Below are 25,043 nucleotides of genomic sequence, written 5' to 3'. Positions count from 1 at the left end.
GACAGCATTTCACTGCACGTCGTATGGAGTATGGTTTTGTGTGTGACATAAAATTTGAATTTGACTGTGAGACTATTTTATAATCTGTAGGAGTTTGCTTGCTAACTTGTACAGGTTGCTAACTTGTACAGGTACAGGTATGCTTGCAAGTTAGATATCTCACCAACCATAAACAGTAAAAAAATATATATATAAAGTACACATATAAATATAAAAATATTTATGTTAGGGGCAGGGTTAGTGTTTAGACTATTTCTTAGTAAAATAAGGAAATTTCTAATTTCAGGGCTTCCAGTTAGCACAACAGAGAAGTGTTTGCGCTATTACCAAGAGATTGTGAGTTCGATTCCCAACGATGTCACACCCATCTGTTCAAATCCCAACGATGCCACAGCCATCTGTTCAAATCCCAACGATGTCACACCCATCTGTTCAAATCCCAATGATGCCACACCCATCTGTTCAAATCCCAACGATGCCACAGCCATCTGTTCAAATCCCAACGATCTGTACAAATTTCAGCTCAGTTTCTAAAACACACTTTATCCAGTCCCCCCAAATGATTGCATAAGCATGTGGGCTCATTTTTGATTGCAAATATTATAGTCATGAAATCTCATGCCTGTACACTGTTAATATTAGCAGTCCCTTCATTTTGAGTTTCCCACCCTGTAATATGAAGACCAGAGGTCAACAGAACCAAAGCAGTTCTGCTCTTGGTAAAAGATGCAAATTTCCTTGTCAATGTTTGCCAAGTTGACTCAACACAAAGTTTTGCTTGTGCAAACCAGAGGTTCTCAGCGTGATACGGTTGATCATAAACTGTATAACGTAATTTCAGATGAAACTAAGCATGACCAGGCCTCAGTTCTAGGCATTCTGACTGATGCAGTCTGTTAAATGATGTCTGAGTCTCCTTTCAGGTTTCATCTACTCTACAGCACAGTAATAAAGGCTGCACTGAGGGGATTTGGTGGTGGTTAGAAATTGTGGACAACTGAGACGTCTTCCTGTTGTGGACTTATGAAGTTAAGGAGAGGCCAGCCAAGCCGCAGGGGAGACAGATAGAGCTCCAGTGAGTGAGTGGGGTTTAATGGCTATGTAAACAGGATTATCAGGAGCTGAGCTCATTCCAGTAAGATGACACCCTATGGGACCAACACATGCTCACACACTGTCTCTTTCACACACACTCACACACACACACACACACACACACACCACTACTGTGTATAAGAGTCTCATCCATACGTAGTTAAAGGGTGCTTATTAACGACATGTCCGTGATCGGACTCTCTCGCAAGTGACCAATAGAGAGAGCAGTTAGATAAAAGCAGACCTTGGACATTAGTGGAGATTTCCACATGCACAGTCTAAAGGAAATGCCTCAGTACTGTAGGGGGGAAAAAGACTGGCATCATTGTATCATTTTCATATTCCTGCTCAACACCTCCTGCAGAGAAGGTTCCAAAAGTAGGTCGGTGTTTTTGACTCCCTATTGTGTAAATGAGCATAATCGGGAGTCGCTTGAGAAACATGAGCGGTATGTGGCGGTAAACACCTTAAATAGAAGCCAACAATCTGTCAGTAAAAGCATGAGTAATGCTAGCTAGCTATAGTCCAGTCATCTAGCTAACATGAGCTAGCAAACAGTTAATCATTTACAGACAACTGCAGAAACATGAAGTAAATTTCATGCAGGAACAAAAAAAATAAATAAATAAAAATCCATGCAGGATTAGGAGTGCTTTGTGTATTTTTGTATAACAATATAACAGGAAGAATTTAGTTTGTCCTAAATTCACTTTTACAGTAGTCAACAAGTGACTACCATTTCTATGCTAAGCTAATCCATGTGACTATTTTTTGGATGGTTTTTCCTGTTGCTCATTATTCCTGTTTTATTTAGTTTTTTAATCCAAAACCCTACATGTTTAAGTGCCAATCCTTTGGATATGGCTATATATTACATGCAATTAAATATCAATCAATCACAGAATAAGTAATGTTAGCTATATATATATATATATATATATATATATATATATATATATATATATAGCTAATATGAGCTACCAAGGAGTTGACAACATACAGTAGTATCATTTTTTTTTTTTCTTTCATTTTTTTGGACGATGCAGAAACTAGAGGACTGAATATATGGGAAACCTTTTGCTAGTTTAGTCACTTGTAAATAAAAACTGCATATTTTCACTGCCATTGCTAGTGCTAGATAAAATGGCAGCTAGGTAATATCACCTCAGATGGAAGTCTCCCTGTACTAAAAAGTGTGATTTGTAAAATAGTTAGCGAGTCTTGGATGGCTAATTCCTATTATAGACTAATAATCGGGTGAAGCAAGTATCCAGGATGTATAATTTGTTTTTTTTAAACCGAACTCGTCCAAATGATACCTCCAGATATCTAAATAACATCGATTCTCCAACAGTGATGCATTACCTCATTGTTTTTCATGTGATGTTCATTTGTTTTTCATGTGGTGCAAATAATATGCATTTAATGTCTAATCGATTGTGCAGTCGTTCAGAACATTTGTTTCATGCTTGGGAGATGAGTGCTTATTTAAATGAGGGGGAAAATGGATCACAGCTGAGGCTGCAGTAACCACATCAACTACAGCTCTGTCATCAAGTGCTTAGTCGTCCCACTGTTTTTATCCCCCTACTCTCTCTCCCCTCTCTCTCTCTCCCTCGCTCGCTCTCTCCCCTCCACAGGCTGTTGATAGTACTACACACCACAGCTGACAGCACATGCCTAGGCAGCACATTCCACATCGTTACTACTTCAGATGTTTGTGCCCCAGAAGCACTCTGATTGGTGGAAGAGCCAGGGCCATGAAGCACAGGGCCAGCCAGCCAATCAGACAAGAGTTCTGTGTGACAAGAGCAAGAGTGATAGTAGATGTTTTCAGGGTCATACAACGTGACAGAGTCAAGCACAAGTGCACACTATGGAAAAAACAGAGATATTAAACTCAGGTTAATAACAGTTATAAAGTCACTTTATGTTACACAGTGAGACAAAATGTATTATTTTCATATTTCATACTGTTAGGCATGGTGAGGCCCATTTTTAATCCATTCTCTCATTAAACACTGACATCTAGAGGCTGGCAAGAAATATTGAATAGTTGATACTCATTTCATGTACGAGCTCATAATGAGATTTTTATTACACATTCACGAGCACATTAACCTTCGAAGGTGTGTGCCTGTTTTGTTTCGCTAAAGTCTTGGTAACAAAACACCGAAACTATGTTATTAAAAATTTGCCTCGCACCTCCAGGGTTGGGGGTTTCAATCCATTCTCCGCCCTGTGTGTGCTGAGTTTGCATATTCTCCCCGTGCTTCGGGGGTTTCCTCCAGGTACACCAGTTTTCTCCCCCAGTCCAAACACATTATAGGCTGATTGGCATTTCCAAATCGTCCCCCGCCTTGTACCCCGAGTTCTCCTACACAGGCTCTCCTGCGACCGTGTGTAGGATACGAAATATGGAAAATGGATGGATGGAAAAAAAGTCCATGATCTTTTGAAAATCATTTACTAAACAAAGTTACTTAATAATACAATGAAAGGAGAATTAAACCCTTGTTACAAAATACATACTCATGTCAAATCAACTTGCAATAGTGAGAAACAACCGAGTTAAATGGTGGCAATACTTATGCACAATTCTTCTAGGGCTCTAAAGTCGCTCTCTTGGTCCACGAGTCCACAAAAATCATCTTCATCTGCTTTCATCTGCAGCCAGTCGAGTAACCCCTCACATCCTGTTCCTAACTCATTATTGAAGAGCTCGGGCCAGAGAGAATGTAGGAGTTTATCCAAACACAGCATCTGGGTCAACTGCTGAGTCACTTCTGTGTTACTGGCTGTTTCCTGAAGTCACATGGAAGAAGTCTATTCAGTCTGTCCACATGCTGGATTAACACAGTGATGCTTGTTTGTCTCATTACACTCAACATGTTTGGAATGTGTCTGGATTTAGTGATCTCATCTTAAAGTGATCGTTTGGTGAGAAAAACTTCAGATTTACAACTTTCCACTTGAATCAGACAAGTAAATCAGACAAGACACGTTTGGTGTGTGAAGTTTGCTTCTCTAGCTTTGTACTGGAGCTAAAAGGATAAAGTTAGCACCAGGTAAAGGAAGCTTACAGCCACCAGTTTGGCATTGTGCAAATTTCTAAATCATCATATGTTAGGGTTAAAACGTGACATGATTGGCTTCTGTGATTTTGACACAAGGACATTGCAGAGCTAAAAAAAAAAACAGGAGTAGGGGGTGTTTATATTGTACATTAAAAGTCCATCCATTCATCCATCCATTTTCCATGCCACTTATACTGCACGGGGTTGCGGAGAGCCTGGAGCCTATCCCAGGGAACTTGGGGCACAAGGCAGATGACACCCTGGATGGGGTGCCAACCCTTTGCAGGGCACAATCGCACACACCTTCACACACTATGGACAATTTAGAAATGCCAGTCAGCTTACAACACGTCTTTGGACTGGGGGAGGAAACCAGAGCACCCTGAGGAAACCCCCGGAGCATGGACAGAACATGGAAACCATGTACACACAGGGTGGAGGTAGGATTCAAATCCCCAACCCTGGAGGTACGAGGCAGACATGTTACCTCTAAGCCACAGGGCGAGTGTGTGATGATTTAGACAGTGAATCAGCACAGTGCAAAACTGGTGGTGATAAGCATTCCTAACTTCCCAAACTCTACATTTCATATTTGGCAACTCCTTTAATAATTTAATGAATGACATTTTCCTTTAGAAATCTGACTGTTTTTAAGTGTCAGACCTTAGGCCTGTGAATGGTAACCTCTATCTGCAGGACTTAACTTGCACTGCACTCCTAAAACCATCAGTATTCAATTATGGCTCTTTACCAGTCAGATAGCTTTTAAAAACTGCCATCATCAAACATCTGGACCCCTACTGAGAGGCCCCTTTTCCAAGGTCAAGCAACAAACATTTGGGACAACACAACATGTTTCTGTAGACTTGCGTTAGACGAGGAAATGAAACACATGGGATCTTAAATATTAGAACATTAAACATGTTCTCCTCGTGCTTCGGGGGTTTCCCGCTCCAGTTCAAAGACATGTGTTGTAGGCACTTCTAAATGTTGTGTATGAATGTGTGTGCCCTGCGATGGGTTGGCACCCCATGATGGGTTGGCACCCCGTCCATGGTGTCCCCCACCTTGTGTCCCGAGTTCCCCGGGATAGGCTCCAGGCTCTCCCGTGACCCTGTGTGGGATAAGTGGGTATGGAAAATGGATTGATGGATGGCTTTGGAATGTTATGTCCAGCAAGCTCATATAGGTGTGATGGTTAGATGTCCAAATACTTTTGGCCATACAGTGTATAGTGTTTAGAAAAAAAGAAGGTATACCAAAAAGTGTAATACTGTAGAGTGAAACACAAATAAAACAGACCTTGCTTATAACAGTCATGAGTATTTATCTCATTTTTCTCTGTAGCACACTGTGTAGGAGGATCGTTGCAGGATGGTTATTTCCTGTGCAGAATCGACTTGTTGTTTTCACAGGATTTCTCACTAACACCTCTTGCTGTGTTTTCTTCTATTTAGACCTCAGTGTTCCTCTCACCTTCCTCAGAGTCGCTAACACGCAACACAAAATAACACTGCAGTAAACAGTAGTCACCTTAATGACTTGTTTTTAGATATGCCAGATATGATGGGGGGGAAAAAACCAAACAAATTTCATCCCATCATCACAGTCACTACTACAAAACCAAAATGAGGTTAAATAAGCTGTCGTTCTTACAGACTACAACCTCTGTAGTTCTGATAACCCATTTGCTTAAAGGGTAATGATTTTTCACGAGACATGCACATATATGAGATGTTCCATATTGATGGTAAATATTTGCATTTGTTTTTCTCAGGTCCCTATACGTCACATTCTAGGAAGCCCTGGGACAGATATTAGGTAAAGTAAGTTCAATGTCGTAGGAAAAATGATGCATTATGTATATTCACAATAACTGGAGAGCATGTAGGAATAAACCTCTGGTATATTAGGAACATATAATTGTGCATTCTGCAAAAAATACAACCACGTATTAGCATATTATTTAATATTTTGTGATCAGAACTTTGTGATTACAGAAATTAATGTAAAATCAAGCAAACTGCAATATTCTGAGAAGCTCGCAATTTTTCAAAATGACTTTTTACAAGATTTTCCATAGTTTTGGGCTAAGACATGGCGTGTGACGTCATCACAACGCGCATTCAGCCAAAACCCTCTTTGATTCACGTGCGTCGAACATTGCAGGACAGTGAACTGATGAAACGTCGAACAGCTAAAAGATCTCATTTACCAACAAACTAACAGGGTCATTGCGAAACAATTTATTGCAATTTTCTGCAAAAAAAAAAAAGCACAAAAAACTAAACAAGCTGCATCGCAAAATTAAGAAACCATAAACATATATCAATAAAACAATATGAATTATTTATTTCTTAATTTATCTTTTCTAGGCTATCTTCCTGTAAAGCTCATGTTGGGTAAGGAGCCAGAAAAGAGTCAGTCTGCATAAAGATGTCTAAAACATTGCCAACCAAGTGTGATTTCCTCACATTGATGAAGTGGTAGCACGGCTATGTGTCGTAGCGAAATAAGCCAAGTCAATTCAGTTTGTAATTACTGGCTGTCAAAATGTCTACTGTGATACAATTGTTGCCCGTTTGCCATAATTTCACTACACAAACAGCCGATGACTATTCCCAGACCGCCTCATACTGTATATGTCTGGGCTTTTAGTTCCAGAGAAAATGTAATGCTACAGCATACAAAGACATCCTATACAATTATGTGCTTCCAACAGTTGGGGAAGGACCACATGTGTGTGTGTGTGTGTGTGTGTGTGTGTGTGATGTTCAGATGTCCTCGAACTGTTGGCCTTGGACTATACATGCAAAAGAGAAACATATTTCAGTTCAGGAAAGTCCATATATAGTAGTAATGTGAAGGGATTCTCAGACTGCCATCTGGGAATACTATTGCTAATGAAAATGAGTAATGGCTCGATCATATTTTCTACTTCATCTGGCACAGAATGACTGCAACGAACTCATGCAAAGCTAACCGACTAAACGCTGCCACAACTCAGCCTTGGTGAGACCAAATGTTTACAGCTGGGCCACTTTTGGACTAATAAAAGAGTTGGTTGACCCAAATTCCAAATGCTGTTGAAAACGTAAAAAAGTGTCTGATTAACATCGTGTACAGTTGCCATCGCCGTGAGCTTAAACTCACTATTTAGCCAGATTTATCTGCTGTTACCTTTTTTTTTTTGTTTTTTTGTTTTTTTTAAACCAACGCCTTTGGAACATGGATGGAGATGTTCATAAAACACTCTCATCTCCATTTCCCAGAATCAATCGTTCTTAGCTTGTACCGCTGGACGACTTTCCCAGAAATCCCTCGGCTAAACCAGATGTGCAGCTCAGTTACAATTACCCCAAAGATGAAGAAGACATGTGAGTGAAGTTTGTGGGTTGTGTACACCTAAAGAGTATGGTTGTGATTATTTTTTAAACTTTAACTGTGATGTCGTCAGCATAATGGCATGCTGCTGGTCGAGCCAAACATTTAATTGGTTAAAGGTTTTACTCACCGATCTATAACAGTGAACGTTTCAAAATTCTCCTTACAGTTCCCAATTTTGTGATTTTTTGTGTAATAATTTTGTGTAATAATCTGCGACGCGATGGCATAATGCATCCCAACATAGAATTCATTATATTCCCTATTACGTCACATAAACATTACAGAACATGAATGTACAATGCTACGGTTGTTCCAGTCGGGGAAATAAGTATTGAACACCTCAACATTTTTTTCAGTAGATATATTTCCAATCATGAGTCAATCACCTGACTCGAATCCAATTGAACAAGATTTAAAGACAATATGTTTAGAAGAATGGGCCATAATCACACCTGAATACTGCGGCCCATTCATTTCTTCATACAGGAAGTGTCTTGAAGCTGTCATTACAAACGCACGCTTCCCCGCTAAGTATTAAATAAATTTTAGTTAGTGTGTTCAATACTTTTTTTCCTGCGTCATTCCACTTTATTACACAGAACTTTATTTATGGACTTTAATGTTTGGATTTCATTGTGTGTGTGAATTTCTCGAGTTAACACCAAAGTCTGGTGAGAATTTTCTGTGAATAGCCTCACTGGAAATATATTTACTGAAAAAAAAATGTTGATGTGTTCAATACTTATTTCCTCCACTGTATGTTTGCAACCATGACACAGGATAGACTGCATGCTTGTGTTGATGTATACGCTAGTGCAAGTTTTCTGGGGGGTAATCGTCTATGATTAGCCATAATATGTAATGACTTATTTTACTTTTTTTGTTTTGGGGCTGTCTCTATGCTGTAGACCCAAATTTAAACAGTAACACTTTTTACGTGTGCGCAAATACCTCCCTCTACTGGACGTCAAACTAAATCCATTCAGCATTTATAAATCAACACCTCCTGGTTTGCAGGACAGTAAATTCATGAAACATGTCAATTTTTTATTTATTTATTTTTTTTACCTATGCTGAGGGGGAAAAGCTCTTATTCTTTAATAAAATCAGAAACTTTTAAAACTGACCTTTCTCAACGATTCATCACCTTCGATACTAAAATGCTACCGTGTCCTAAAATTATCCAATCGGGGACAAGAAGGTGTCTTTACTCACCTGTCAGTTCAGAAAGCTCTGCCTCTTGGACTAGCATCCAGGTGTTCTAGCCTACTGTTAGAAAGAGTTCCTCAAGGGTTTGGTGGAAGGTTAAGGGTTCTAGCTTCATAAAGATGTGCTTCCTGGAAGCTTTTCTGAAAAGTAAACATGTGGCCTGATGAAGGTTATAATCTAATCCAGCAAATGAATCCAATCCAGCAAATGAAGAGTCTGTGTACTAAATTTCATCTAAATCAATTCGTTATTCCACTAGGAAGCAAAATAGCAATAAACTCATCTCCTGACAAAATGTGCTAATGATATAATTCTTGATTAGCAAGCGAAAAAGTTGATGCTGTAAGCATGTCTCTTTCCAAAATAACTAAAGTATGGGTTTCACAGCAACAAGGGAGAATACTTATGCAATCACAAAATCTACATTTTGTAATGTTTGTAAATAATTTTGTTGATGATTTAAAAAAAAATAAAAAATCCATTTGCGCATTCAGAATGTAACATTAAGATAAGAGTTGATAAAAATCAACACCTTTAAGAGGACTTGCTGATTGTGTTATCCGTCACTCAATTGATCCCCCCCCCCTCCCCCCCGTCTGACTAAGTGTGGCCTGATACATAAAAAGAGTTTGACACCCCTGTCCTGCTAAAAAGAATTATAATATGGACACTGATATATAAAACGTCTATAATAAATAAAAATATATTATTAAACAATTCAATGAAATGTCCTTAAAATTAAACCAATCTTTAAAAAAAAAAAAAAGAAAGAAAAGAAAAACAACTAAAACACACAGCAACAACAAATAAAAACAGGACACCAGCATTTTATCATCATTATACTCTCAGGATATTGCTTGTAATGCCAGGCTGTATATTCAAGCTTGAAATAAACACAGGAGTTTATATTCACACAAATAAATCTTTTAAAAATCACAACTGTACATGGGTTTTTACATAACATTTTAAATTCTCTCATTCAGTCATCATAAAACACAAAGTAAACAAAAACAACAGTATTATGGGCAATAGGGCATTGTGACGAGTTTAATCAGCAGCCACCAGTGAGCATTATTTTTAATTCCTTATATACACGTAGTATCATAGTAATGCCTTCCAGACACTGACGGCCTTAACAGAGTGGAACATTCCGGAGAAAAATGCTACACACAGGATAAACGCTGGGCAGACATTTTTTTTTAGCCTCCAAACTCCCTGACTGCAGTGCAACTCATAACAGCTGTAGTCCGTAAAGTCCGGCTCTGGATATCACTAATGAGAACCTCGCGGCGAGAGTGGAATCCTAACAGACATCTCAGATGGACAATTTGTTAATGTGAAGCCTACAATATTAAAATGTAAAATTTTCCTATCACACTACAACTGGTGTGTGCGTGTGTGTGTGTTGGGGGGGGGGGGGGGGGGTTCTCTTTTAAAAAAAAAAAAAGAGTATTCCAGTATAACTCTACCATTTAATGTTGTTTTGGCAGATTACACCATTTTAGATTGTCATGTTTGCACCAGTCAATATTTAGGCACTACAATTACTCAATAAGCATTACACTGATGCGCTGCGATAATGGGAGTAGCCGTGAGTAAACAATTATTAGTTGTGTAGCACTCGAGTGACATCTTCTAGCTTGTCATAGTGCAGAGGTAGGATTCAGCAAAACAGGAAAAATGATGAGGGGAAAAAATAATGTATCCCAGAATAAGATATCTTTCCATCTGAAGAACAGCAGCAGACTACAGTATACATTTTTTGGACGAATCAGTAGCCTGGGTGCCCATGACAAACACATTCGTGTTTGTCCGGGCCTTTGTTTTGTTTTGAACTTGGAAAATTAGGTTCAGCAACCAAAGAAAGAGAATAAACCTTACTTCCCACTGACTTTACGAATCATAATATAGTTAAACTTAAACGTGCCTGACAATGTGACATAATACCTTACTGCACACCGTCGCCTTGAGGTTAATCAAACATGAGCACGAGAGGAACTAAAGATGCTATCCAGACTAGAACACTATCTTGCCAATCCCTCCGAAATGTTGCGGCTTTGCGGTCACAGAAATGAACACAAAACCAAGCAAACTCTGCGATATTCAGAGGAGTTTGCAATTTTTCAAAATTACAGCAGATTTTCCACACATTTGGACCAAGATGCGTCACCTGACATCATCACAACACGCATTCAGTCAAAGCCCTCTTCGATTCACGTGATTACAGCTAAAAGGTCTCAATTACCAACAAACATCGCTACGAAAGGCCGTGTGAAACAAAATTCCTTGTTAATTGCAGTTTCACCGATTCAAGTAGTTTTCCGCAAAAACACTCTGCAAATTTCATCACAAATTTTGTAAAAAATAAAATATAAAACCAGCTAAATCCAGAAAAATGGACTGTCTTGCAATGCAATGAGAGATCCCTACAGCTCCAACTTTCACCAGTGACCTTCTGACCGGGTTGCAGATACAATGTGGAAAGCTAGTACAGTCGTGCACGCCCCAGGGATTCATACAGTCTGTATTAATGTACTTAGCTGGGCGTACTTTATTACATGGCATTAGCTACTAACCAAAACATGGGCTGGGCAGCATGCCGGAGCTTTTACTTGCCTGGTGGGCTCATTAATAAACATAGCATTTGTCCACCCGTGATTTTAGATCTTCTCATATAATACACAAGGTAAAAGCTGAAGGTGGTGTGTGTTATTCGCAGTTTCCTAAGAAAATCTGAAGGGGGGGGGGGGGGTAATGGGTCACTACAACAAACAACAGCACCAAATGAAATGAAATTGGTTCAGTCACAATAACACAAGTGGTTACTCGAGGCACATCTGCAACACATGAAAACAGCGGGTTAATACAGCTGTTTACTGCAGATACCATCAGAAGTACCCTGAGAAATCAACACAAAAGATTCTAAAGAGACCTGCCCCGTCATTCAAAGCTAACACTAGCCAACATGTAATATTATATCCTACTGCACACATGAGGTGTGTACTTTGTTACCCGTCTCAGTTTGTTTAGAGACTATGTGCAGATTATTAAAAAGCTTCCTGCTCATTTTCAAGTCCTGCCTCATGCCGTACCTCTTCATCATGTGTACGCGCTCAGAAATGTAAGACTGGGTATCGCAGTGCCTCTCGCTGGAGTAATTCATGCTCTTCGCTGTAATGCTGATTTGTAAAACGTTCGTAGAATTACACGTTATCCAATCAGTTGTTCTGTGGGCCACGGGTCTCTGACTTAAATGTACATAATCGAGTAAGGCAGCTTGTAAATCTACAAGTCCAGAAAATCTACAAACCCCAAACTAGAAGCAGCTGTAATCTCAAGTATTCTTAGAGGCCAGTACATGAGGACATGTAAAATGAGTCAAATGAGATGAGTAGGCATCTTTACGATTGATGTATCAGTGGTTACGTTTCAGATTTTTGGTTGGAGTGTATTAACAAACAACGCGTTGTTTACCAACTAAAATGCGTCTAACGATCCTGTAATCGAATAAATTAAGCATATTTATTACAATTAAACAAACAAACAAAAAAAAAACAGGTCTGAACTTCTATGGCTATAACCTTTAGGCTTCAGTAATACTATTTTACAGTACATTGAATCACTCTTTGAACCGGTCATCTCGCCCCCCTACGCCGGACCACGATGGTTCCTGCCACAATGTCATACACAGTCCTGTTGTGCTGGAAGAAGAGCAGAGTGATGAAGACCGGAAAGAGGAACGCAATGGATAGGTTCTTATTCAAGGCCCGTACGGTGGATCTGGAGGAGAAAACAAGCGAAGAACAAATTACATATTGGTATTAGCACGTTTTCGACAAATCAGCAGGAACTCTGAGGATGTTACTCACGCTGATAAGGTGACATTAGATGCTGGTACCACGAGGACACGGTTGGGTCGTACCAAAACCGTAGAGTCGCAGGTGACGACACGCAATCCAAGTAGGAATTTCCCAGGTGTGGCACCTCCTGCTCCCCAAATACAGATAATCTGCAGAAAAAAGAAAAAAAACAACAAGTGCAAAGAAGGAATATTGGTCTAAAGAGCTGTATATTAGACAGACGCAGCATTAGACAGTGTAAACACAAACGTTCTTTAGCGAATATGATTATAAAAAGTGTATAAAGTGTCGTACAGAAATATTTCTTTCTTGGTGCGTCTCAATCAGCTGCAGAGGTGGTGAATCAGTATATCGTGTAGACGGGGTCGGGCACTGGTATAAGGACCACGGCTTTAATACACATTAGCTCTTTCTCAATACGTGTTTTTATGCAATCTTGGGCCCTTATGAACTCGTTCTATGTAATCATCCGCCGACAAAGTTCAATTCCAATACTGAAGAAAACGTTGCCTAGTTACGCACAGTTACCGTAAACAAACTCCTCGTTGCATTTCAGCTTTTCTTCATTCATTATTCTTTATATAATTTATACTTTAGAATTCAACTTATCCTTACTCTCACCTCTTTTGCAAAGCAAACTGTCACAAAACTCCTCCTCCCTCGCGCAAAAAGTTGTGGGCAATATTAGCTTAAAAAGTGTCCACGGAGCCACACTTTTAACATCTACACAGGAAATAGTAGACCATCCCGGTACCTCTGGGATACTCATCTCAACATACTACGATTTGGGATACACTAATCCAAATCATGGATACTATTTAGGACGGATAGTAGGCAACTTGAGACGCAGAAATAAATGATCATGTCAACAACAATGGCAGACCACTTCCACAGTGCCAAAAAGAAGGCGTGGCATCATTTCACAGGCCCTATCTCTGATTGGTGGCAGTGAAATGCTAGTTTTTCAAAAATTGCTGAAATACTGATTTACAGCTTCCGTCAGATTAAAATCGTTTTTGTAGACTTAAAATTCCCGATAGCGAAAATGAACTGCATTTTTTTTTTTTTACTTCTGAAACCTCGCTCTCGAGCTCTGTTCACAACACCGGGGCAGAAAACATTCACTGACCTCATAGAAACAAACTAAAACCCTGTACACCAGAGCCACCACCATCATCTTCTGCAGGTCCTCCAGAGACGTGTTCTCATCGATCTCCTCCACTACAAACTGCATGATGACTTTAGAAATGTCCCTGTGGTGGGCGGAGAGCAAAACAACTCAAACTCACACGAATGGACAGACTTTCACATGATTAGGACAAAATGAAGATCGTTTGTGCATCAGTGTCACCGAGTCTTGTTTTGAGACTTACTTCATCCCACTTAGGTGCATTATCCACAAAACTATTGTCGCTTTAACACAGAAGAGGATGAAGAAATCCACCATTTCAGCTAGAAATCTGTGTAAAGGTGAGGGAATGGTGTACTCTCTACCTACAACAGATTAAAACAAAAGAAAAAAAAAACACGATTGAATGAAACTCGATTTGGACAGAGCTCATACACTTCAAAATCCACCCTAAACAACCTGCATATTTATCTCTAAAACTGGCATTTGATATAAAATGTAGTCAAATATTTATTTTGCAATGAAATTCTGAGTTGACAGTCCTGGACGTTCTAGCTGTAGTTCTATTTTCACCTTAGCTAATAGTGCCCTACATTACCCACAGTGCCATTCAATTACCCGCTGACAGTGGTGCCAGTGGGACTTAAAGAGAGTGATGCAGCAGAGCTTTAGTCCTTTATTCTGCCCAGCTCTCTCACCTCTAACCAGCTTTGTTGTTAATAATCGAGCTGATCATCGCGGATCAGATCGTTAACCAGCCCGTCTCTGTTGTAATCCAGAGCTGCACTGCATTGTGGAACTTTAAGTCCAACGTTTTGTTTGTTGTTTTTTTGTTTCGATCGTTATCCCTTATGTTTGCTATTGTTCTATTTAATTAAAAAAAAAAATGTTTTACTCCTAATAAACTGCATCAGCAATGTCCCTCTGTAACTTCTAACTTCTCAGAGGAGTTAACGCAAATAACGGCAGAATCACTAAGCACATCATAGATATTGCAGTATAAACATATTTAATGTGTTTCAGGGTGGAGATTTCACTACAAGCACAATCTTATGATGTCATAAAATATAAGAGCCAATCGCCAAGGAAAAGTGATGGGTACAAGGGATGGGCATTTTGGTCGTTTTGTCTACTCGAACTACATCGTTGTCTGTGTTCGCACACGGACATCTTCTGCTCCTGCAGTGCATCTCATTATTTCAGTTTCCCGCTTGTTCAATATTACAGGCTGTTTAATGTTGTTTGTTACAAAAAAAAAGTACACAAAAAACCCAGCATAATAAAAATACAAGCATCATATCCACATTTTTCCTGAACGCAGTCTCGCCTGGCTCACACCGGAAGCCTGTTTTACATTTACGGTCTACGGCGTTTACAGTCAAATTAGCGTATGTTCCTTCTTTTTAAAACTTGAAAAAAATCAAGTACAACATCAGAGGCAGGGGTGAATCATTTTTGGGAAAATGGCAACAATTTATTACCTACTTCAATGATGTATGCACCCTGGAGGTGGACTGAGGGAAGGTAGACAGTAAGTACTAATCAAATTACTTTTTATCTTTTATCTTTTATGACCATCTTTTGACAGTGCCTCACCCGTCAGAGATTAACGACTGGGTACATGACATGAAGCTACGGCCCGAGGTCAGCTACATTGATATAATTAACTTCGGTAGGAGTAGGGCACGTGTAGGGTTAAGGGTGTAAGGCACGTATAGGTGTAAGGGTTTAGGGCACGTGTAGGGTTAAGGGTGTGGGTGTAGGGTACATGTAGGTTTAGGGGTGTACCTGTAGGGTACGTGTAGGTTTAAGGGTGTACCTGTAGGGCATGTGTAGGTTTAAGGGTGTACCTGTAGGGCACGTGTAGGTTTAAGGGTGTACGTGTAGGGCACGTGTAGGTTTAAGGGTGTACGTGTAGGGTACGTGTAGGTTTAAGGGTGTACCTGTAGGGCATGTGTAGGTTTAAGGATATACGTGTAGGATTAGGGGTGTACCTGTAGGGCACGTGTAGGTTTAAGGGTATACGTGTAGGGTACGTGTAGGTTTAAGGGTGTAGGTGTAGGGCACGTGTAGGTTTAAGGGTGTATGTGTAGGGCACGTGTAGGTTTAAGGGTGTACGTGTAGGGCACGTGTAGGTTTAAGGGTGTACGTGTAGGGCACGTGTAGGTTTAAGGGTGTAGGTGTAGGGCACGTGTAGGTTTAAGGGTGTAGGTGTAGGGCACGTGTAGGTTTAGGAGTGTACCTGTAGGGTACGTGTAGGTTTAATTTAAAATATATTCAGGAACATACTCTCTTTATTTTACGTCTTATGCTGAATTAATGCCAGTGTAAACGTTTTTAAAGCTTATGTCATGTAAAATTGCTATGATTCAGTGAAGTATCTGACCACCAGTTTTCCACTTTAGCTGCTACATAGTTAGCTAACTAGCATGAAGCTAACGCGCTAACTAACGTACCTGCTTGCTGAACCGGGTTTCCATTCGCCTGTGCCGGTGGTGTTGATGTTGATGAATTCCCGGCCTGAGGAGCCGCTGAGGCATTCGTCTGAGGCGGACTGGTGAGCTGGATGTACCAGTTGGAGATGTCCGCAGATGTCGGGGCGGGTGGATAAGGAGGGATGTTAGCCTCTTGGCTGCCAGGCTGCAGTGGAAACCACGGAGGAGATAACGGTAGCGCCGACATGCACATCCAGCTCTGCCAGCTCGCGTAGCCGCAGTAGTAGTGCCACATCCACTCCCGCAGCTTATTACAGTACTCCGTCCGTGACACGTCCACATGCCCGTTCAGTCCCTTAACATCCGTTTTCCTTCTTCGCTCTACCTCGTTTTTCACTGTAGCCATTTTTATTCGGGTAATAAATTGTATTTAATCGTCACTGTTACCTTAGCCTGCAGAACCTAATCTGTCCAAACGCATCGGCCATTACTAGGTCGTGCTAAGTCTTGTCTCAAAAACGAGTCCAATGTTCGATTCTGAGCAAACGAGTATTGAGAATCGACTCCAAAGTTTTCACACAAAAGTGTGAAGCGACAGAATTTGAGCTCAGTTGACCCAATCTTCCACATGCCTCCCCATACAACAAAAATAACACCCTTAGAATATTTTATCGAGTTTTTTTTTTTAAATAATTATTGGGCTGAATCGACTAAAATATGACTCTGAGTCGACTCCACAATTTCTGGAATCGAACAGCTCTGCTTGTTGCTACAGTCCGGACTGTACCACTGTGCGCTGTTTTTGGTCTTATGGATGGATGGATGGATGGATGGAATGCTGAGTGGTCTTCAAGAGAGACTATGGTCCCTTTAAAATATTCGATGTGAACTAAAATTAAAATTACTTATGTGAAAACGCGTTTAAAATAACTAACAATATTTTGCAAACAGACATGCTAATGGTGCGCTCCGACGGCCACAGTCAGGAATGGTACAGACCATCCGAGCAACAGTGTGCACTTTACAGGAAGTTTAGTAAAATTAGAAGGCTAATGGTTTTTTTTTGTTTTTGTTTTGTTTTTTCGTAAAGTAATCTGATAAAGTCTAAACCAGTGGTTCTCAAACTGTTTCAACGTGAGCCCCCCCCCCCCCCCTTGTGTACGGTGCAACTCTTTGTGGCCCCCTAGAGTTGTCAAATTTTCCCAATTTCGTTTTTTTTTCACTCTACACAACTACCATGGAGATGCAAACAAGCTGTCGTCACACGCCGTGGAATGTAGTAGCTGCCAAAAAAGTATATTTCTTACTGAAACACTTCACATTTGTTTGAATGCAAACAAATATATTTTCTTCATAATGCTACAGTTACTTTTTGTAGCAGAAAACAATACTCAGTGTGTCATTTGTTATTTATCTTTATATTCTTATTGAAACAATAAACATCTGTAATAAATATAACGGGATAGTAAGAACTGAACTGTCCCTTCATTTATTAAACTTCTTCCACCACGAAAAAAGAAAAGTGGGCTGGTGTTGGGCATTAGACTCGGGTTTTGTCCCACTGCTGTGTCGTTGCATTATATTTCACATTATTTCATTCACACTAAAACAGCTGGACGGTGCTGTTCAGAAAACACAAACATCTCTCTTCTCAACAGTTTGTGTTGTGGTGCTTTAAGTGATTCTTCTTCTCTGGGGTCAAAGACGACAAGCCGATCAGCTGAATAGTGGGTTGCGCCATCTAGTGTTCAGGTGTAAAATGCAGTCTCAGTCAGCGCCCCCTATCGTGCAGGAGTGAATTAGCTGAAGGCGATGAACCGATTCGCGTTCAGTGTGCGATTCGCTTTGCTCGGACCCCAGATCTTTCCTCGTTGGCTCAGGCTGGTTGGTTTGTGAGGAGTACTGTACTTTGAAAGTTGGATAATCAATACATCACATTTAAATAATTACTGATTATTTGTTCTTTTGTTTGTTTTTTTTGTTGGTGAATTTTTGCACTTTTGGTTTTGTCTTGGTTATTTGGTGTTGGGATTTGGGATAGGGTGAGGTTTAGGATTTGGTGAAGGGGTGACTGTTTATTTATTCACTATTTACTTACAGTATTTAACAATGGCACCAGCCAAAAGAAGAAAGACTTCACCTGTTTGGGAACATTTTCAGCTTACAACTTCCAGTTGTTGGTATGGTGTGTTATTTTCAAAGGAAAAAATATTTACATATCACAATTTTTTGCCATGTCTTTGCTTTCATTAATTGATTTTATTATTATATTTAATGCCTTAATTTCATATAACTTTATTCAGAAGGTGAGATGCTTGGTGTGTGACAAGGAGCTTGTGTATGGAAACAAAACTTCATCCATGCTAAGGCATCTCAGAGCTTTTCATGAGAACGCACAGCCTGAGAACAATCCTACATGCACGCAAAGTAGTAGGATTGTTTCTTCCCTAACAAATTTATTCAGGATTTTGGATTATTCACATTTTAGTCCCACACTTCATATGAATGAATGGTTTTGTCCATGTCAGTATGAATGATTTCCATTTAAAATTATTCAGTTACATTTTAAAATATCCAGTCATACAAGTAATATGAAGAATACAGATAATTTCAGGCAAAATACTTGCCATATGCGACTCTCTTAGTCATATATGTATACATTATTCTTCTATTATATCATATTGAATTATATTAGTTCACACTGGCATTTATTGCCACTCTTTAATTTGTAAATTAATTCATCAGAGGGAGAAATTCAACACACACACACACACACACACACACACACACACACACACACACACGGCTTTTATTTGTGCACATAACATTGAAACTATCTGTGGAGTGTGTGGTGGCTGCTTCATCCGACGGAGCTTCTTCCACAGGCTTTTGACTGCTTTATTTTTTTTATTGACCACCAGATGGCGCTGTTTCGACACTCTCGAAGCTTTGAATCTTTTCCACGGGAAATCCTCAGTGCTTTATGAGGCTTCATTTCCCCATCCCTAGAATATGCACATCCGCATTTAGGGGATTGTCAAAAGATGGCAGCAGCGTCATTTCTATAACAGATTACGCACGGACAAGCCAAGACAAACAGTTCAGGGCTGTTCTGAAATGGCGTCAAAGTCCATATTTCCTACAAATGCAAGTGCATTATGGGTGTTCAGCATCCCCTAGCTAACACTGAGAAAATGTAGCAGAAAAAAGTAGGGTTTTTTTTTTCAGGAGTTTCCCAGGGTTGGGTGTTTGAATCCGGGTACTCCAGTTTCTTTCCCTAGTCCAAAGACGTGTTGTAGGCTGATTGGCATTTCCAAATTGTCAGTAGTGAATGTCAGGGTGTGTGAATGTGTGTGAGATTGTGCTCGGCGATGGGTTGGCACCCCATCCAGGGTGTCCCGATGGTGTCAGTGTCTGTTCACTGAAATAGGCTCCAGCCACCCCCAGACCCTGTGTAGGATAAGCAGTATGGAAAATGGATGGATGGATGGATGGATGGAAATCTCTCTAACTAGTAAACTGTATAGTGAATATGGTGTGGTTTGGCATTCAACTGACTTGAACACACAGCACTGAAAGTGGGAGGGATGTGAGGCAGAGGTTAATCACAACAACTTCTAATTAGCTGTTAGGAACTCATTTTTGTTCTATACACCACTCCTAAACACACCTGAGCCAGGTACCTGAGCCAGCCATTCATGTCCAGGAGCACCGTTCATTCATTCTTTAAAGTCCTTCATCTTTTCCTGGCAGGGCCATGGTGGCAACAGGCCATGGTGGCAATCATAGGGATCTTTTAATGAAAAGATTCATAGATAGCTCAGGAATACTATTAGTTGGAATCGAGTTACCCCATAGGATCTTTCTGTGGCCGTAAAGTCACATTTATTTATGGCATATAAATTTACATATAAGACACCCTTACCCAGAGAGACTTACATTTACACAGTTGAGCAGTTGAAGGTTAAGGGCCTTACTCAAGGTTGGTGGTGCTAGGATTTGAACTTATAACCTTCCAATCAGAAGTCCAATGTCTAACCACTGAGCTACCACCACTCCAGTTAAATTTTCAACTTGAACACAAACACAATTATTGGCAGCTTGGTGGTGCTGGGGTGCTTGAACCCCTGACCTCCAGGTCAGCAACCCAGAGCATTAACCACTGAGCCACCACGGTCAGAACAGCACAACAAAAAAACTCTTTAGCTAACTGGTTTTGCCACCAGATGCTTGTTGGCATAGACAGCTTACAAAAAGTTGTGATATGTAGACAACACTGTGTCACTCTCTCTCTCGCTGTCAGGGGCGTATTTGCTGACTGGCCTGCACTAGGTTCATGAGTAAGGTCTGGCTTGTCCAGTGACTGTGCTGAACTCTGAATGGAGGCTTCCAGGTGGAAAGAATGGACCAGAGTGAGTCTGATGACCTCTGACAAGCCATGGCGTGACATGTCTAGAAATAATCGGGGTGAAATAAAAGCTGCGTCCAGCAAATGCTGACCACTGTTGAAACCAACAGCCAAGGATTATGGTTAAAGTGTGTGTGTGTGTGTGTGTGTGTGCATTCGTGCGTGTGTGTAATGGGTGTTGAAACACAAACAGTCAATACTGTACTTGATGCTGGTTCTAGTTCGAGCCGTGGGGGTCACACTGCTTAAGGGTTAAGTCTGAATCCAGATGGTCACTTATTGCTTATGAAATGCATTTTCCTTTGGTATCTGAACTTTTCTGTGAGTAGGATTGTGTGAGAGGACAAGGCCTGACTAGCAGCAAAGTTCAGAGCAGACTCAGTAGTACTCATAGAAGTGTCTCAGCTCTGTTCTTTCGCTGACCTTGATGTCACATCCCAGGGATGAATGTGATGTTGTGAAATTATTGAGCCAGCTGAATACAAATGATATACCTGACACAATGAACAGATGACTCGCACCATAAAACTGTAACATCAGTTATTTTATTACTAGGATATGTTAAATATAATGTCGTTCAATTAAAGAAATCCTCCAGCATTTTTCAACCTCATTACCGTCTCCCACATCTGTAGTATAAGCATGGTTATTACAGACAAAATGGTGGATATTATTTAATAAGGTGTTGCCACGAATTAATATATTTGATCCACAAGTTAATATTTTAATGCCACAAATGAAGTACTTTTTAGCCACAAACTGCATAACTTAATATGTGGTGTACATTTGGCATGTACGGGCCAGGAATAAAAAACTTTAGGCTATGAGTATTTGCTTAAAGGGACTTGGCGTAATGGTATCCATGATCCAATGCCAATGACAGCAGACTGTCTTCCTGCATCATTCCAAGTGTAATATTAACAGTAATCTCCATGCTTAGATTCTTTTGGCCACAATGGTCCAATTCAATTGATTTCTCTTTAGCCCTCTCATTTTAAAATACAATATTTTCATCCATCCATCCATCTTCAACCGCTTACTCCTTTTCAGGGTCGCGGGGGAACATGGATCCTATCCTATCCCAGGGAGCATCGGGCACAAGGCGGGGTACACCCTGGACAGGGTGCCAGTCCATCGCAGGGCACACAATCACACACACAGTCACACACTACGGACACTTTGGACACGCCAATCAGCCTACCATGCATGTCTTTGGACTGGAGGAGGAAACCGGAGTACCCGGAGGAAACCCCCGCAGCACGGGGAGAACACGCAAACTCCGCACACACACAGAGCCGCAGGAATCGAACCCCGACCCTGGCGTGAGGCGAACGTGCTAACCACTAAGCCACCGTGCGCCCAAATACAATATTTTCCACGAGTTAAATATTTAATGGCCATGACATAGATCTTGAGATTCCTAACTTCAATGTATTAATTTGTGGCCACACCTTGTTAAAAAAAAATAACCACTGTGTCACCTGAGAGGCCATGTAAATATCAGTTTATTCACAACTAACTTATAATGGATGCCAGTTCTGAGACTCGGTCAATAAATGTTTACAGTATGAGACATGAATTCAAAACTACAACTATTGAAAGTCTTAGTATGAGACAAATATGGATATAAAAGTCTTACCAAATCTATTTGAATGCAGACCGTAGTGCAGTTCAGTAAAAAGTCATTCCGGGTACTTGCACTTTCCACAACGTTTAGTGGTATCCATCTGTACAGGCAAAGATTCTTCTCTCTGAAAAGCATTTTCACCTATCAAAGGACAAAGTGTAATACTTATTTAGAGTTTAATGACTTAAGAATTCATTAGTGCATGTATGAGTTCTTAACCGAGGAATTTATTATTACACTTTACAAAGGTATGTTTCACATAAATGTTTATTGCCTGAACAACTGTTCTTAGACTTTGTTTAAGTAAACATATTTAATTCCTGACATGACTTACTGTGATAATCACCCATACATACCACAGATGCAGTGATACTGTAGATTAGGTTGAAAAAATAAAACTGCTGTACTTCTTTAAATCTTTAAAACACTTCATCTTTTTTTTTTTTTTTTAGGTTTTGCAACACTTAATCTGATATGCACTGGTCTGCATAATGATTTCATCCTGCTACTGAGTCATCTCCAAAGATCAACAACTTGGCCTGAGCTCCTGTTCTCGAGTCAGAGCTGTTCATTATACAAAGCCTAGAAAAGGAAGTATGGAGAAGAAAATTGCAAAGCCTGGCAGTTTAACAAGGTGGGAGTCATACGATACGACCACATTTGAGCTAGTATTTTGCTTATTCTGTCAGTAGTGCGAAAAAGAATCTATTGGGGTTGAGCAATATAGTAGAGCAATAAAATGTAAGCCTTTTGTATGAAATAAACCACTTAACTTATGGTTCTGTCATCTGTCCTTTTGTATAATTTGTACTTTGATTGGATAATGTGTGCTTAGTATATTTTCTTTTAGTTTCTTCTTCAGAGGCATTTTGGGAAGAAAATAATGATGGAGAAATCTAAAAATCTAAAAATCGTAGTAGTCACTGCCCATAGCATGGGTCAAAACACAGGATAATCCATGACCCACTGTGAAAACACAGGCATGGGTCAAAACCAGGAAACACTGAAGCAGGAAATAATAGGCACTGGGCAACAAGGCTCAAACTTAACCCTAGAAATGCATGATAAGACTTCACAACAAGACTATTAAACATTAGGCTATGCATAGACAAACTAAGGGCTTAACACAACACAGGGACACTATCAGGTTAGAAACTAATGATACGACATGGGCAGAGATAGGACAGAAACAAAAGCACATGAAGTCGGCTCAAAACATAACGAACGAGAGCTGGGGGAAACGCTGCATCCTCGAGAGGGGGAATTAATGAGGATAGGTTTTAGCAAAGCAGGCTGAATATAATCAGCCCAAATGGAGATCATATCCACTGTGTCTTCACCTGACACGATTGTCACTGATGTTGCAGGAATCTTTAGTCTGGGCTAGAAATAAATCAGCTCCAACCCCACGCCTCACGTCTTCATACCGTTGTTTGTATTTTTCTTATGTTGCTTATGTTGCTGTTGCATTTGGTCACACAAAAATTCCAAATAGTCCATTTTAAGATATTTGTTAATTGCAGATCATTTGATTATGCCCGAAATGAAACCATATATTAATGTTTTTTTTTGTTTTGTTATTTTTATCTTTAAAAGCGAGGCAGGACAGGGGCTTAACCCTGCTAGCCCATTTATACAAGCAGCCCTTGTGCATAATGAGCTATAAAGCCAATCCTCTGCTTTTTTTTTTTTTTTGCCTGCATGAGTGCATTTTGTACTTTAGAAAAGAAAAAATTGGGATTTAGCAGGGATTTGAACCCTGATGTATGTGTGAGACACAGGTCCAATTAAGTGAATTATTTATGCCAAGAGGCAAATACGTGTCTAACGGTCTTAGCTTCCTACAGTCGGATCTCATATACCTCCCACCACCTCATTCTTTTGTGATCTTGCCTAAGCCCTATTCAGCTCTATATGCTTCCCTATCTGTCACGTGAGCCACTTCCCTTGACTACATTTCTGGATCAAAAGTGAGGCATGAGAAAGTGCAGTGAAACGGTGAAACTCCTAAGCTGCTGACAATGATGTTTGCTTTCTTTACTCACAGCTGTGTTGTGCAAGAACTCCAGTTGCCTCCATTTCAAAGCACTCAACTGTGGGATGAATCAGACATATTTAGTACAGTGTAGCCCCCATGAGTAATAAACCATGTTGCTGTATTTAGCCCTTGCATGCTTTGTGGTTCTGTTGTACAGGATACCCCATGGCCAGCAGCCTTGTTTGTGATTTTGAATCGCAGTTAGAGACTAAAAGGATGGTGAATGCTCAAAGACATATTTACATGCAAGAGGAAAAAAAGAGGTTAGGGAATGACCGATGGCTTCCTGTTTCCTTTACGCTTTTACAAGCCAATGTTATCTTATCCCCACAGTTTGTGGAAGTGCGTGTCATGTTGAGAAGTAATTGAAGGGAGTTCATGAAACCATTGTTTTCCAAATTCTTGGGTTTAATTATGATAAAGGCTAAGACACATCAGTGTTAGTCGGAATATTTAGAAGTATGCATAGCTGAGAAAGGCTCAACTTGTGTTTGTTTACATGTTCACTTGCTCATAGTCCATTCTCTTTACTACAGGAAGGGGCTCGTGTTCCTTGTTTGACCTAGACCCAGTCCATGGAAAACAAAACACTGGATAAAAAAGACTTCAAAAAGATTCAAAACTAGCATCTGAATAACTGGTCTATTATGACACACAGCCTACAAAAGGTTTGTGATGAATTTACGCTCTTAGGTCATGATGGTTCTGTAGAACTGAAGTATAATCAGAACCTTATCTACCACACTGCTTTATCCCTCAAATTCCTCCGATTCATCCC

At 40.1% G+C, this 25,043-nt stretch overlaps 1 protein-coding gene across 1 annotated transcript; it reads right to left on the bottom strand.

Annotated features, from left to right (window-relative positions):
* Positions 1 to 9,594: 9,594 nt before the first annotated feature.
* On the bottom strand, positions 9,595 to 16,852 carry fam8a1a (family with sequence similarity 8 member A1a). Its single transcript, XM_053613261.1, has 5 exons — positions 16,214 to 16,852; positions 14,002 to 14,122; positions 13,758 to 13,881; positions 12,638 to 12,777; positions 9,595 to 12,548 (listed from the first exon to the last, which is right to left on the bottom strand). Exons 1-5 carry the CDS (start codon positions 16,596 to 16,598, stop codon positions 12,404 to 12,406), a joined length of 915 nt encoding a protein of 304 aa, XP_053469236.1. The 5' UTR covers positions 16,599 to 16,852; the 3' UTR covers positions 9,595 to 12,403.
* Positions 16,853 to 25,043: the final 8,191 nt, after the last annotated feature.

Source organism: Ictalurus furcatus, chromosome 24 (assembly GCF_023375685.1).
Source record: "Ictalurus furcatus strain D&B chromosome 24, Billie_1.0, whole genome shotgun sequence".
Lineage (NCBI taxonomy): Eukaryota > Metazoa > Chordata > Actinopteri > Siluriformes > Ictaluridae > Ictalurus > Ictalurus furcatus.
This window is presented reverse-complemented; position numbering and strand designations above follow the sequence as displayed.

Coding starts and splice junctions, on each gene's coding strand:
- fam8a1a (XM_053613261.1), bottom strand. CDS start 16,598: ATGGCTACAGTGAAAAACGAGGTAGAGCGAAGAAGGAAAACGGATGTT. Junction 12,778..13,757: donor TTTTAGTTTGTTTCTATGAG/GTCAGTGAATGT, acceptor TTTTTTCTGCAG/ATTATCTGTATTTGGGGAGC. Junction 12,549..12,637: donor TCTAATGTCACCTTATCAGC/GTGAGTAACATC, acceptor TTTCTCCTCCAG/ATCCACCGTACGGGCCTTGA.